Source organism: Lycorma delicatula, chromosome 6 (assembly GCF_047948215.1).
Source record: "Lycorma delicatula isolate Av1 chromosome 6, ASM4794821v1, whole genome shotgun sequence".
Classification (NCBI taxonomy): Eukaryota; Metazoa; Arthropoda; class Insecta; order Hemiptera; family Fulgoridae; genus Lycorma; species Lycorma delicatula.
In genome coordinates, this window is record NC_134460.1 from 146,083,798 (window position 1) to 146,099,556 (window position 15,759).

Below are 15,759 nucleotides of genomic sequence, written 5' to 3' on the forward strand. Positions count from 1 at the left end.
CAAATTCCTGTGCTTCCACAACCTCCCTATTTTCCTGATTTAGCTCCTGCTGACTTTTACCTGTTTCTAAAATGAAATTTTTGCTGAAAGGGAATCAATTTGACTAAACTGAGAAGAGCATTCTTTACACCCTTAAGAAAGAAAAATTTCCAGGAATGCTTCCAAACATGATTGGAGTCTGTGAGTTCAGTCGAAGGGACTACTTTGAAGGAGATCCATTACAATAGCCCGTAAGTACTGCCATTTTGAAATTAAAACTTTCCTATCAAACCTTGTATATACTTTATTGGGACAACTGGTTATTACAAGAAATAAATAAACAATAAAAATCTCATATTAGAAAAACAAATTAAAAAAGAATTAAGAAAGAGGTTCTCAAAATAAATAAAAAATATGTGCAATAAAATATAATTCAACATTTAATTTAGTTTATGGATACCTTGACTTACGATAGGGTTTAGTGCCTTTCGTGTTTATTTATAACACTACATTAAGAATATAACAGTACTACTAGTAATATAATAATCATTAAAGTAATCTATAATAATTAATTAATGATAGAAGGTCCCCAGTTCATTATTAAATACATGATAGTAATAATTCTAACAATAATAATAATAATAATGATAATATAGATGTGTAGTAAAATGATAACCGATATACATTATACTATTATAGTAGAGCAATTTAGTTTTAGGTAACTTACCAAAAAATGTTATTAAAATTAATTATACCAATCAATAAACTAAACAATAAATATATTTAGTGTTAATAATGGACACTAGGTAGCACTAAGATCATGAACCATTATATACACAATCAGATGGAGGCCTGACAGGTGATGATGCCGCAAATAATTCTTCAACTGCACTAACCCCTTCGTACTTCCATTTGTCCCTTACCTGAAAGAAAAATTACATAAAAGATTAGTAAAGTATGATAAAATTAGATACTGTTTATAAATCACAAAAATTTTAAATATTCCTCACATTTGAACCACACATGGATGCTTTCTACAGATGACTTGTATGTATTCAAACTAAAACAGTAAAGTTCAAATGAGAATTGTTTTTTTTTGAGCTTATTGAAAAAATATCTTTGAGGTTAAAGTTCTGAGGAATATAAAATATCATACCTCCCTGAATAGGCACAGTATCGAATCGGTTTAAAAAGGATGTTAGTCCTCCTCTAAACATTACCTAAAACTTTTGACTGAAACAATTTTTGATATGATCAACTCTTATGGCAAGGGATGACCAAAATGCTGCTGCAATTGTAAGAAGATGGGGCTTGTCGTATGCTAAACATGTGAAACTTTTATTCACATGCAACCATTGTTGTATTGAGTAAATTTGAAGTTTTTCTTAACTTTAAAGTGGAAATCTGTTTTATCTCCTACTTAGCACCGGTGAAATCTACCTCTTTCCGGCGTGCCGAAAGAGATTTTTTAAATTATATTTATTTTTTCATTTTTTTATACTTCACAGTGTTTATTTTTCTTTTTTAGCAAATCTTTTGATTTTTAATTTTAATTTGGTTTTTATGCCTTGATGTCATATTTTTACATATGAAAAGAATTTTTACAATTTAATTTTTAATGCTAATTTTTCATATTTTTAAATTTTGTTTTAATTTTTAATTTAACTGAATAAAAGTTTAAAATAAAAATATTAAAGGTTTTAAATTTGAAATAAAATAGGTAAATAGATGATATGTTATTATATTTAAAAATGTTTGTAACGCAATTTGAGATGAATACAATGTAGCTGATGATGTGAGTAAATCGTGAAAGTGGGTCAGTCAGACTAATTTATTTATTCTGTACTTTGGTTGATTTAATAAAATAAATATATTTGTATATAATAAAGAGGAATATGATTCTTAAAAGAATTAATCTAAAAAAAGTAATATATATATATATATATATATATATATATAAACATACCTGCTCTGCTGTAGAGAAAACCCTGATAAAATTTAGGCCTGCAAGTTTTTTGAGCTGTTCTTCACCCCATGAAGGATCTTCCATGAGGGTAGCAAACAAATTTGGATATTGTGACACATCTTCTAATCCCCTTGGAGTCCTATTTTTTCAAAAATTAAATAAATTTAATCTGATATTTATATACTATACGTAAAATAGTTGTTCAGTTTAGGAGTAACAATAATTTTAATTTAAGTCTAAGGATGCTAGACAAACACTGATGAATCATCAACATTAACCTCAACATTAGTAATACATCTTGTATAGAACAAATATAGTTATATTTGTTTGCAGTGTTGCACATTTGTGACTTTATTTAGGGAGAGGGCTAACGGCTGCTTTAATAATAGATACTGTGGTCAGATTTCGCACATAGATTACAGCTATCTTACGTAGCTGATCCTGTATGTTTCTGAAAATTAGGCTTGCATAAACAAGGTTTCTGAGTTGATCTACATATTAATAAGTATTGCTAATAAAATAATGTTGATATTTTTTTTAAAGATCCATCATAATTTAATATGTTTTAGAAATGTAATAATTTACATTCTACTGAAACATTTCCTCAGAACAACAAAATCATTTACATGGTCAAAATCTATTGTTAGATTTGCATTTTAGTTACTAAAAATAACTAATTTTAGTTGATAATATGAATAAAATTTGCATATAATAAATAAATTTATATCTACTGATGATGACTAACAATACAAAGGGGGATCTAATAACAAATTTTTACTTTTATTACTGGCACTTTAAAGTACTCTTTGGCATTTTATTTCAATAAAAATTTATATGCTTCACATTTTGTGTTTTTCAGAATTCATCCATGGATTTGTTGCAGATCACATACTAACATGTGATGACGAGTGATTTTGTTTATGATATTTATTAAAGACTAGAACACTTAAGAAAACTATGTACATATAGGGTTTGTATATATATATATATATATATATATATATATATGTAAAATATATGAAATATTAACTGTTCAAAATTTTTATTATGTATTATTAATCTTCACTAATAGTTTTACTAAATACAGGGTCATTCACGGGAACCGGATGTTTTTTAAATAATCATAAAAAATTGAATATTTACTTTAAAAAAGTTTTATTGGTACTGAAACACTTGTTAAATCAAAGCATTTGTTACTTACTCATGAACGAAAAATTATGTCTGGCAAGTGATGTCCATTTTGGGCAATACATTGTTGTAGTCTTTCATGGTAACTGGCCTCAATTCTTTGCAGCATGTCTACATCAATCTGGGTGACGTGATGACGAACTGCGATCTTTAGGTCCTCCAATGTACGCGGTTTATTGCCGTACACATGCGATTTCAGAAACCCCCACAGAAATAATCACAACTACTCAAGTCGGGGGACCGAGGGGGCCAAGGAATGTCGCCGAATCTGGAAACGATCCGTCCCGGAAACAAGTTACAGAGAAAGCCATCATTGCCCTTGCTGCATGCGCTGTAGCTCCATCCTGCTGGAATAACACGTTTTGAAAATCAATTCCCCGGTTTCGTAACTCAGGGATGAAAAACGTATTCAACATCGCAATCGATCAGCTGTTACAGTTACGGCAGCGTCATTTTCTTAAAAAAAATATGGTCCAATAACACCGACCTTTCCTATTGCACACCAGACAGTCACCTTTGGGCAATGAAGTGGACTCTCGTGAAGCTGATGTGGGTTTCTTTCTGCCCAATACCGGCAATTCTGTTTGTTGACGAAGCCATTCAGATGAAAATGGGCTTCGTCACTCATTAACAATAACAAATTTTCATTTTCTTCAAAAATGGTAAGCATTTGTCGATAAAATTGTAATCGCTGCGTGAAATCTTGCTTGTTTAACTGCTGCACGATGGCTATCTTGTAAGGATGGAAATGCACGTTTGTATGCAGAATTCGTATTACTGTACTTGTGCTCATTTGAAGCGCTGCTGAATGCCTCTGAATAGAGTGGCGTGGGCTTTTGACAATGGCTTCCCTTACTCGTTCGATGTTCTGCGGAGTGCTAGCAGTTCGTCGGGGACCCGGTGGTTTTTTCTTCAATGTTGAATCACTTGTTCGAAGATTGTTTATCCATAGCAATATTGTGTTACGAGAACTTGCATTACGATGGATATTAAACTGACGGCGGAAATCTCGCTGAACAGCAGTTACAGATTTGTCATTTCGCACAAAACTGTCATACACGTACAGGCGTTGGTCTAGCGTCCACAGCTCCGTCTCAACGACTAAAATGTAAATGCTATGAACAAAGGAAACGTCAGACACCAGCCACGTGCCCCTCCCACCACGAACGCTCGAGTACAACCCACTTCAAAAACAGCCGGTTCCCGTGAATGATCCTGTATAATAAAAATTATTGAAAATAATCTTAGTGCTGTAACTGTAATTATTGTAGACCTGATGTGCTACAAATAAATCCTGAAAGCATCATTAGCCATTTTCACGAATAATAAGTATTCCATACCACGCCTCCTAGGGAAAAAGATAAGTGACGTATTTTCTCAATCTCTTATTCACTGGGTCAAAGTACTGTGGTATACTGACACACCAAACCCAAAAATGCAGAATATATTCGGCTCTAGAAGTGACATATTCACTCTGTTCAACACAGGAACTGTATGTATAGCTGAAGGATAGATGTAACACACATACACAAAATTCCCTACTATGTGAAAATTACAATTAACTGAAGTAGCAATACAAAAGTCTCCTAGCAAATGAAAAAAAAATTAACGTTCTGACAAAAGTATAACAGATTATAGAAATTTGAAAATTTTCTTGGCAACATAACTGCCTACGATATGGCCAATCTGTTATGCTAGCTTAGGTTTACAATACAATGCTGCAACATAAATAATCAATAAGAATGTGAAGAACCATTATGTGGCAGTTATCCAAGTGGCATATTGAAAAGCCTTATCAGCTGAGATGAGAAATCCATATATTAACCTGGTATGCTTCAATTCAAATGAAAAAGAAATGTTGCACACACTACTTTTTCATAGTACAACACAAGTTTTAATGCAGTTACTTACACTGTCAACAACTTACTCCACTGAGCTGCTTTCACAAAGCAGGCATAATCACATGCTGACTGAGTGTAAGCTCCCTTACTGGCTGTATCAATCCTCATTGTTTAAGATAGTTTTTGAAGAGCACTTACTGAATATCACTACATTAAAATATGGTGGAATCCATCTGTTATGTGATAAAGAGCACGGGCAAGAGATAAAGTGCATGAATAATACATTAAGTTTGGGAGTAAATTATTTCATCATAAGGGAATTTGAACATGTAAACTGCATAATCAACCAAAAAGATCAATCAACAGAGTCACCTGCTTGAATCTATCAGTATTCAACATCTTGGTATGCCTGGGAAAGAAATTTTGTGAAACTCCTGTTTCATCAGTTACAAGATTAGTTTTAGTTTTCTTACTCCCAGTTAGCTGAAGACAGCAAGGGAGTAGTAAACATTTCCATGATGGAAAAGTATACTGATAGACAAAATGTATAAGTATTTTTAGACCCGTGGTAAAAAATATACATCGAGATCAATCTTCATTGTTAAGTAAGATACAGCACAGCATTAAAAAGCAGCAGTGAATATATTAATTTCAGCTCACATCCAGTTATGTGACAAAGTCAAAACACATTAAATTGTAGTTTACAAAATAAAGTAACATTGTACGGGCATAATGTTTGGGATCAGACTTTGCAACTTTTCTCCAAAATAACAACTTCAACAAAAGTCGGACTGAGCCTCCATTAGGTGCGCCTGGATATATCCGGAACATATAAGAGAAATTTGTCCAGTGAAAACTGAATGTAAACAAACTTAACAGTTTCATTTATCATCAAATCGCATCTCATTATCACCTCATTAGATCAAATCTAGAGTTGTATCTCGGGACCTGGTCCTACCACAGGTGACCTCTTGACAGTCAACCATGAACGGTCTTGGCTGAACCATGCAATACCAGAGTTCAGGGAAGGCAGTATTTGGATATGGTGGGCTGCCACTTAGAAGATAACATGTGATCAGAAGCATTGGAATGCCCCAACACTACACACACGAACAAGAAAAATACAAAGTCCAATATCAAAACAGAGCAAATCACCTACATTTGCCCACACACAATGTAAACTCACTCGTGCATACTGGTAAACTAAAAATAATAACTGGCCTAATCGACAAACACAAAATTCTCATCATGGGTCTGCAGGAAATAAGAAACACTGACCAGGATGCCACATAATCTCAATAATACAGACTCTACAAAGATATACCTGGGAAGAGAGTAATGAAAAATGTCCTAGTTTGGAACAGGCTTTTTAGTCAGCTTCAAAATAATAATTTCAAAAAGTTACTTTCACCTTTTTTTTTTTTTTTAATCAGTCTTTGCCTTCCTAAACCGCCTGAATGCCCTCAATTTTCTGTGGGCCTTCTACCATTCCTCCTGAAGACCTCTAATGCCCACAAAGGGGTGTTATCGCCAAATTTCAGGATGAATAGCTTAAAACCTTTATCCTAAACAATTAAGATTGTTAAGTAACCAGTATAGTAACCATCCAGCAATAAACATTTTCAACCATAAAGTACAACTGATTCATTTGCATACTGAATAATAAATACTAACTAAAAATAAAAGACACAAACAATACTTAATTAAAAAATTTAATCTAAAAAATAATTAATTTAATTAACTAAAACTTAACGTATGATTTAATAACTTATAAATATAATCAAAATTATGCTGTATGTTAATTGATATACTGTTATTTTGTGCAACTATCTTTAATAAAGCTGTTTATGTAGATCACCTAGGTTAAACTTCAGGTGTAGTTTCACTACATTCTGTAGCTATTTAATAGTGACTATAGTGTAAAGCCATATCCCCAAAATTTAATCTAATCAAACATGACTGATGAAATACATTGGCAGATTTTGAAATCAATAAAGTAAATTTTAATCAGTTTACTTAATCAATTATAATTTTCAGTGACACACAATTTATAATTTTTAATTGTGACTGACTGACCACTCAACATATTATAAAGACATGTACACTGAAACTCTGAAGCAAATTTAAAATGAATGCAGTATAATAAAATATTGTCAAAAAAAAGATGGCAATGAATTGCATAACTTTCCCGGCTATGCCACTCAAGTTGTGCAATTCATTTTTCAATATAATCATTTAAGCTCTATTTGTATCTTATGATAAAATATTCCTTTTTACTGAAAAACAAATGTTTTAATGATTAAAATATTCACTAAAATTGAGTTTAAATAAATTAGAATCAAAATTTAAAAAAAAATTGTTTTAAAATTTTTTTTTAAATCTGGGAGGTCCCTCATCAGGAGAGCGGTATAAAATTATTTTATTGACTTAATTGTTCAACAAAATATGTTTTGAACATTAAAAATCTTAAATTGTTAAAACATTTTTTTTTTCATTTTGGCAACTCCCATACTCAAGGGGAAGCATTCTGGTAAAATTAATTTTTAAGAAAATACTCCCCAACTGATAATAACACATAAAAAAAATATACTTTTTAAAATTGTTTAAAAATACCAAGATACAAACATAATTCTAAATAAACAAACTTGTAATTTTCTAAGAAGGGGATGAAAATTTTTTTTTCTTCCAAAAATAGTAAGGAGTAAGTACTAAAAATTAAGATTTTTACATTTCAAATGGATGGATAATTTGTAAAATGAATTTAAATTTAAAAAAGCTTTAAAAAATATTTTTTGAAACCACAAACCACTGGAATAAGATAGGAAAAAAGTTTTATAGTGGTTTGAAAGCCTATTGATGTAGAAAATATACATGCAAAAAACTCCCCCATTAACTCCTTTTCTGAAGCAAGATATAACTAAAATAAGAAAAATATATAAAGCCATTTTTTGGGAGGAGGTTAATGTTAAATAAAATTTTTATAATTTGTGATCTTGATAAAAATAAGTTTAATGTTTGTAAAACAATTTTTTTGCTAAAGTACCCCAGTAAAAATTTGAAAACTCTTTTTCAAATTTTTGCAAAAATTTAATATTTTTTCTCTTCGGAAGGTATCTGTCTACCATGTTTGAAGAAAATTGGTCAACAGGATTCAGAGTTATAAGACCAAATACAAGCCAACATTCATACATACATATGCACAAAGGTAGATATTTTAGACTTGGGACCATTGGAATAAAAATTTTTTTTCTGCAGATTATTTACAATCTATTTAAATCTAGTTTTTTAATTATTTTTTTAAAAATTTCTCCTCAAGCCACACACCTTAATAATAGACTAATTTTTTTTAAACTTTTATTTACCCAATAAATAATGTACTTTCCTGTTATAGCTATACAGAATATATCACTATAATCAGGAAAGTAAAAGATGTTAAAAATTATTTGGTTATTTAAAGCATTAAAAAATGATATAATTAAGATAAACTTTTTATAAAAGTAGTTAATATAACTTACGAGTTTATGCCGTCATATCCAGCTCCGATGCCTACATGGTCCTCACCTGCCACGCTCCTAATATGATTGATGTGAGCTGGGAATCAATTTCAAAAATGGTAATGAAGTATAAAAATTACTATTAAAAAAGTTAATCAATTGTTTTCAGTTATTATTTCAAAACGATTAACTTTTTAAATTGTAATACAACTACACTATTTTATACAAGTCAATTAAGAAATTTATTTCAGTTAGTCTAACATTTTAAATTTAATACTAAAAAACTACCTAAACCTTTTTTTTTCTGTGCGATAAAATTTCCATTCCTTCTTATTTTATGCATCGTTATGTTACTTTAAATTATTAAGGAACTTATTCACCTATGCATAACAATAATCAGCGACTGCTGGTGATCATACAATTGCCTTAAGACAAAAGTTTACACAAATTACCATGAACCATAGATAAAATTCTGTGGATCTGGTCACAGGTTGCAGATACACATTAACATGAGGTACGCTAAAATACATCTGTTTCAGAAATTGTAAACAATTTTGTAGGGCATTTAACAGAATTTATGTTTAAAATAATTTATAACAATCACAACATTACACATTTATACAATGATATCAGAGCTCTACAATTGTAATAACATAATGCTGTAGGAAACTATGCAACAAAAGCTGCCATCAGAGACGGATGCTTCTTTGGACATATAAATTAAAGGGTAAGTTCCAGAATAACTTTTTCCTGACCTTATAGATGTTCTTATAGGCCTAGATAAAGAAGAAAATATTTCAAAACGATTCAACAAATTTAACCAGAATTATTTTACTGTAAGTTTTGTTTAAAAATGCGCATTTTTTTACTAAAGATTATAAATGCACTGACATGATGATAACAGATGTCGAATATTATGTAAAATTAAAAAATTGTATTTGCTGATAAGAAGTAATAGCTCTTACAATTTGGCTGCTGATTGTAAGTGACAATATCAGCTCCTGATACCATATTGTCGTAGTGCTCTCACATTAAAAAAAGTTTAGATGTTAAGGGTTTCACTATCTATTAGCTAATGTTATTTATATTCAACATAGTTAGCAATTTTTTTCTTTCTTCCAAATGACAAATTCATTAGAAAGTACAGGATGTGGTGTCGGCACGCCATTTTTTAGTGGATGTCTTGCCATTTTAGTTACAACCATGGTGTGGAGTGGTAAGCATTGTGCTTTCGTTATTGAAACTTATTTTAAAAATGGTGATTCTTTATTAATGCGCAGCAATTATTTTGCTCACACTTTCAGCTGGGTTGACATGCTGTGGTACCCAATAAGAAAACCAATTATGGGTATCCAATTTTAGAGCTACCGGTTCAGCTTTGAAAAAGAAACCATCAACCAGGTAGGCTACAAAGCGTTCAAATGCTCAAAAATATTGAAGCAGTGAGACAAACAGTTACACAATCTCCAGGTCACTCAGCTTTTAAACATTTTACTGCATTACAAATTTCTGATCAGACTGTAAGGAGAATTTAACATGCCGATTTAAGTTTCAGTCTTACAAAATGATGGTCATGCAGCAGCTAAATGAATGTGTTTGGATCAGCCATATTACTCCTTGCCAGGCTATTCTGGAAAATGTTCCAGTGAATTAAATTAAGCTGTCAAGTGACAAAGGCCATTTCCATTTATAAGGTTGTATTAAGAAACAAAACTTTCAGTACTGGGCAGAGAATAATCTCCTCCAACTTTATGAGTGCCCTCTGCACCCCGAGTGTGTTACAGTTTGGTGCATGGTTGCTGAATTTGGTATAAGAGGGCCATACTTTTTGAGGAAGAAAGGCAATCAGTTACAGTAACTTACAAACGTTAAAAATGTTATTCATATAACATTTTTCTTTTTTCTTGCTTCCAAGACTTAATGAAGACGGAAATTAAGCTGAAAATTTATGATTTTAACAAGATGGGGGCCACACACAAGACAATCAATGAATTTCCTCAGAGAAATTTTTCCCAGCTTTCTTATATCACGAGGAGACACCTCATGGCCAACACAATCACCCGATCTTGCATTTTTTTTTTCTGGGGACATCTCAAGGCTGAAATCTTTAAACAGAAGCCAAGAACCCTAGATCATATTAAAGCTGCTACCCATCAACAAATCACTGCAATACCATTGGAAATGACAAGAAAAGTAATACGGACTTTAAGGGAGTGGTTAAAGACCTGCATAGATAGTAAAGGTTGGCATATGAATGACATTATTTTAAAAAATTAATAAAAGGTACGTGCAAATAAATGGCAAACACTACTCTTTCAGAAAATATTTAATTTTTTAAAAATTTTATTGTAATGTCTATTTTATTTACATTTCAAGTTGGGGAGTTATTTCTGCCGAACCTTTAGAATGCATAGAGAAAGGACAAAAATAAATTTCATAAAATTTCAAAGATTATCTTAGTTGTGAAAACGTTTATTATTTATATTAATTCCTTTATAATTTATAAATTCAAATAAAGATGAAATGAAACTTCCAGGAAGGCAAGACATGATCACCTACTACACTCAAGATAAATCAAGGATATATTTAGACGTAAACAAAGTACTTGGCTACGTTATTAATTTTTTTTTTTATTTCTAATAATATTTAATTTTTATTTTGGAAAAAAGAAGGAAAATGTTAATTTATTTTTGTGTTGATATTTATGAATATGCGATCTTTATGACTATTTTTGTCAGAAAAAAAGTTATTCTTAAAAAAATAATAATATACAATTTTACCAAACCAGATAATGGAATTGTTTCAGGTAATTCCACACAGTACAGCTTACAAGAAAACCTTATTATGTTTCTATTACCATCTTTAATAAATTATTGAACCATTTAAACAAATCTTCCTATATATTTATTTCAACAACAATTAAAAGTTTTTCCCTATAGAAACAATATTACTATACGAATGTTTAAATAATACAAATAAAAATATTAAAAAACCTGAATTTTCTTATCCCATTCAATATACATAAAAATATGTGGTCAAATAATTTTCATTAATGTCCTTTTGAATTGTGTATTATTTTGCACTTATTTTTTACATTTAGTATTTTCATGTACTTCTCTTAACATTATTTTAGGTGTTTATATGAGGGTGAATCAAATTTAAATGGTAATTTTGCTATTCTATGTAGTAAGCAGTTCTGAGTAGGATGGCAGAGTGGGGGGGGGGTTAATGTTTGGTATGTTACAGAGGGGGAACCAGCTAAGTTAGCTCCTTCGCTCTGTTCCGTCATTAGTACAGCCATGAGTGAGCAAGGGGTTCCATCATCTCTTCCACAATGTCATAAAGTTTTTAACTAATGAAGGCATTAAACCTGCAGAAATTTTAACTCGTTTAAATGCAACGTTTGGGACGCTACACTGTCCCAGAACCAAGTGTATATGTGGGCCAGACAATTTAAGGATGGGCGAGAAAGTATAGAAAATGAAAATGACTTTCATTTTGGTGTCTTTCATGACTTTCATGGGTGTCGATCATGACGATCGACACCCAAGGACAAGTTTCACAGCTGACATCTGTGCCATTAGAGAGCTTATCAAAGGTGATCGCCAGTTTACTGTTGAAGAAATCGGGTCAGAAGTGGGTATCAGCTATGGGAATGCTATAAATAACATATGTATGATACAAAGAGAAAAAGTAATTTTGATAAATTACAGCAAGCTGAAAAACAGAGAAATAATTCACTGGTTTAGGTACATAATAAAACTAAGGTATGTTACATGAAAATTAATTAAATATTTTAATAATGATGTTTTGTATTCATCAATCAATCGTCTAGTTTGATGTTATGCTTCGTTCTTTCTTCTTCACTAATATTTTAATCTCAATAGGTATAACTATAGCAGATTGGTATAAGCAGAGACCAGACAAAAAAAAGAAATAGAAGAATAAATTCATGTAGGGGTCAAGAGTCCTTTAATTATAGTTCAGGATGCTTTTTAATAAGCGGCTGATATTGCTTGAACAACAAACTTAAAACTTGAGTACGATTAAGCTGAACACAATGGAAAACTATAGCTTATTTTCTGATGAACTGCTTCTCTTCATTTCTTTTGTTCTCTTTCTTAATGATATGACAACAGACTACAATATGCAACTTTGAAAGGTAACAAACCATATTCTGGGAATTATTAGCTAAACACTAGTAGATAGACTTATTTTAATTGTGTAATACTTGTAAAGAACATAATTACTCTAATTTTCAACATGATTTTGCTGTAAGTGCAATAGATAAATAATAATAAAAATAAATAACTAATTCATTTTATAAAGTAATAGTTTAGTTCAACAAGCCATAACTTTATAGTTTGAATGGTTTTTATTACTCAATTGTTAATAATATAAATTCTGAAACAAAACTATTGACTTACGCACAGTAAGTATTATTTTTATTTTAAACTACAATTTTAGTTTAAGTTGTTTTTCCAGAATTTTGAATTCTAATAAAAACAGATGGTAATTAGAAAAATTTTTAATGTCAAAAATTTAAAAAAAATTAACTATTATTTTATAATTCTTACATTCTTTCAATTTGATATGGTATAAACATTAACAAGATATCTGATGTATAATATACACAAATACATATTAAAATAAAACTTTAATATTTAAGCAATATTCATAGAAAAATATTAAATATTCCAAACACTTTTCAAAACATCTAATAAATATACATTTGATTTAAAAAAAAATAATTTCTGGTTGGATGACAATTAAAAGCAGAAAGTAAGAATGAATTAATGTTAATACAAGGAATTAAGTAGCCTGTGAATTTAGCGATGTGTTTCAATTCAAAATAGTTTAGGTACTTGATGTTTAAAGAAATAATAATAAAAATATATTTTATTACCGATGACATCCTCCAGTGATGATGATTGGTTGCAGGTAATGAAGTACGAATAAAAATTTACCATGACAATTCCACCGTTTAAGGCCTGAACATAAAATTAAACATATGACTATTAAAAATTAGCAATAATAAATTAATATCTAAATTAATGCATAATTATTTAAAAATATCTTGGAAACAGGATTAATTGAAAAAAAAGTTTTAATAACACAGTCAATATAGTAAAGAAAAAAGAAATGAATTAAGCTACATTTTGAACACTAATAAATTTAGTTGAGACAACTTTTAATTTTAACATTGGCAAACAGAAGCACACAAAGGGATAAGAATGGTAATAATAACATTATCACAATTAAATTACATTTATAGGTACTGAAAAAGCACTTTTTATGTGAATATTCAAATACAGATAATTTAAAAAGTGGTAGGCAAGTGCTTCAACTGAGAGGTTTAGTTTTTAATAAAGTACAACGATGTAACCCAACCCAATTTTACCTTTTAATTTATGGGTGAAAGAAGAGAATTAGAAACTTAATACTAAATTTTAAGACCGGGGTATTAACTCAAAAACAAAAAATAAAAATCTTGCAATTTAAAAAATTAAGTAAAATTAGGAATAAGTTAAAAGTAATGATTATTATTAAAGGGGAGATTTATTTTTAAAATGATGTGAATAAAATAATGGTGATGAGATTTAAGAAAAGAAAATAAGGAGGAGGTCTGTATTAATGTAGTGGAACAAAGTATCAGAGGCGATGAAATTTTGAGAATTCTTATATATGGTGTCCTAGTGTTGGATGATCTGTACCTGTTCAATATTTTTATCGTTTATCATTTTAAGATCCTGTACTTGCAGCAACTTTAAGCTTGATAATACTCTACTAGCAAGATTCTTTTCTATGATCAGCTATGACTCATCCTACTTCAGGTGCCAACAATACTGTTGACTTGTCTTGTTGTTCTGCATCTATAACTAGCCCCGGACAAGATCAGTCTTCATAAAGCACTCTGCTCTGGTGATTTCTGAGCGTAGGATGAGAGACCTGTATAGCACTTGAATTGACATAAGCATTTTCTATCAACAGTTGTGAACTATACTGCCAAGCACCACACAGCCTTTTCTGCATTGTATCAAATCAATGACATTTATTGTAGTCTGTCACATAAATTTTTTTTAGTTTATGCTGGCTTACAAAAGACTACGGCCACCTGGCTGGTCATTTGGTGTAGTAACTAGCAGATCAGCTCGGGCTGGGTTTGTTTCCTGGCAGTGGTGGAATATTTTCACTTATTGTTTCATTCATTTGTGATTCTTGTTAAAATATTTGCAGAAGCATGATTGGGGTTGTGATAATGGTTGATCTTCTCCAATAATCAGTAACAAGTCCTCAAATTTAAATTCCTTAATTATTACCTGAGTAATTAATGTATACATTTTTTTCTTGTCATGTTTCATAACTTTTGTTTCACTTTTATCTACTTTTAACATAAATTTCTCTTCTCTCCCACCCAATGAGTTCATGCCATAAATATCATCCTGATATTCTCTCTCTGAATTCAAATTTTATTTTTTAACTTAAAAATGATGGATAGACATCTGTGTGCTCCTTCTTTTTTATTTTTATTAAACTTGTAATCTAACTATAGCTTCCTGATACTTGCATAGATTACAATAATTTCTCTTTCTTTATAAACTCAAACCAATGTTCCTTAAAATTAAAAAAAATATTCCATACAATATCTTAAGATCTATGAAACTATGACATCTATGTAAGAATTAAGCTTTATAAGAATTATAAATGTATGAAAGCAGTTTTTTCAACTCGTCTTTTAACACTAATTTAATAGTTAAAGACTACTAAATTGTCTACTATTAAACATGATAGTTAAATTAAAATTGTTTACAATCAAAACAACTTCTCCCTCATATTCTATTCTTCTATAGAATATCCTCTAATTAGTATTCTGAAGTATAAAATGTCAAGCTGATGCTACAGTAATTTTTTTATTTATACTTATATAATAATAAACTAACAACATTACTAAAAATCCATTAATTTGAAGCAGTAATCTATTTTACTGATAAATGATAAAAAGAGCTGTATAACGTTTACCATTTACGGTTTAATAATAGATTTTATTTGAGGCATGTTTTCTAAAAACGTTGTTTCAATTTTGCCACTAATTTAAACTTTTAAAATAGACAGTGCTTGAATATCACATTTATTTGTTAACAATAGTAGTCTTCTATTGGCAATAATTTGGTCATATTCACATTAGTTTACTATTCATAACCTAATTGAAATGACTCCCATGAAGTGTGAAGTTTGGCTAATTTAAGAAATTTATTTCTTAATGATAAAAAAAAATCATCTGCTGAAATTC

The 15,759-nt window shown here is 30.2% G+C and overlaps 1 protein-coding gene across 1 annotated transcript in view; it reads right to left on the bottom strand.

Moving 5' to 3' along the window:
* Positions 1-406: 406 nt before the first annotated feature.
* LOC142327018 (dipeptidase 1-like) overlaps positions 407-15,759 on the bottom strand; it is a 72,316-nt gene continuing 56,963 nt past the window's right edge. The window contains exons 7-10 of the mRNA XM_075369779.1: positions 13,375-13,459; positions 8,490-8,565; positions 1,946-2,084; positions 407-902 (exon numbers count right to left, since the gene is read on the bottom strand). Coding sequence (XP_075225894.1) covers positions 798-902; positions 1,946-2,084; positions 8,490-8,565; positions 13,375-13,459 — 405 coding nt within the window. The 3' untranslated portion in view covers positions 407-797. The remainder of the gene's footprint in view (positions 903-1,945; positions 2,085-8,489; positions 8,566-13,374; positions 13,460-15,759) is intronic.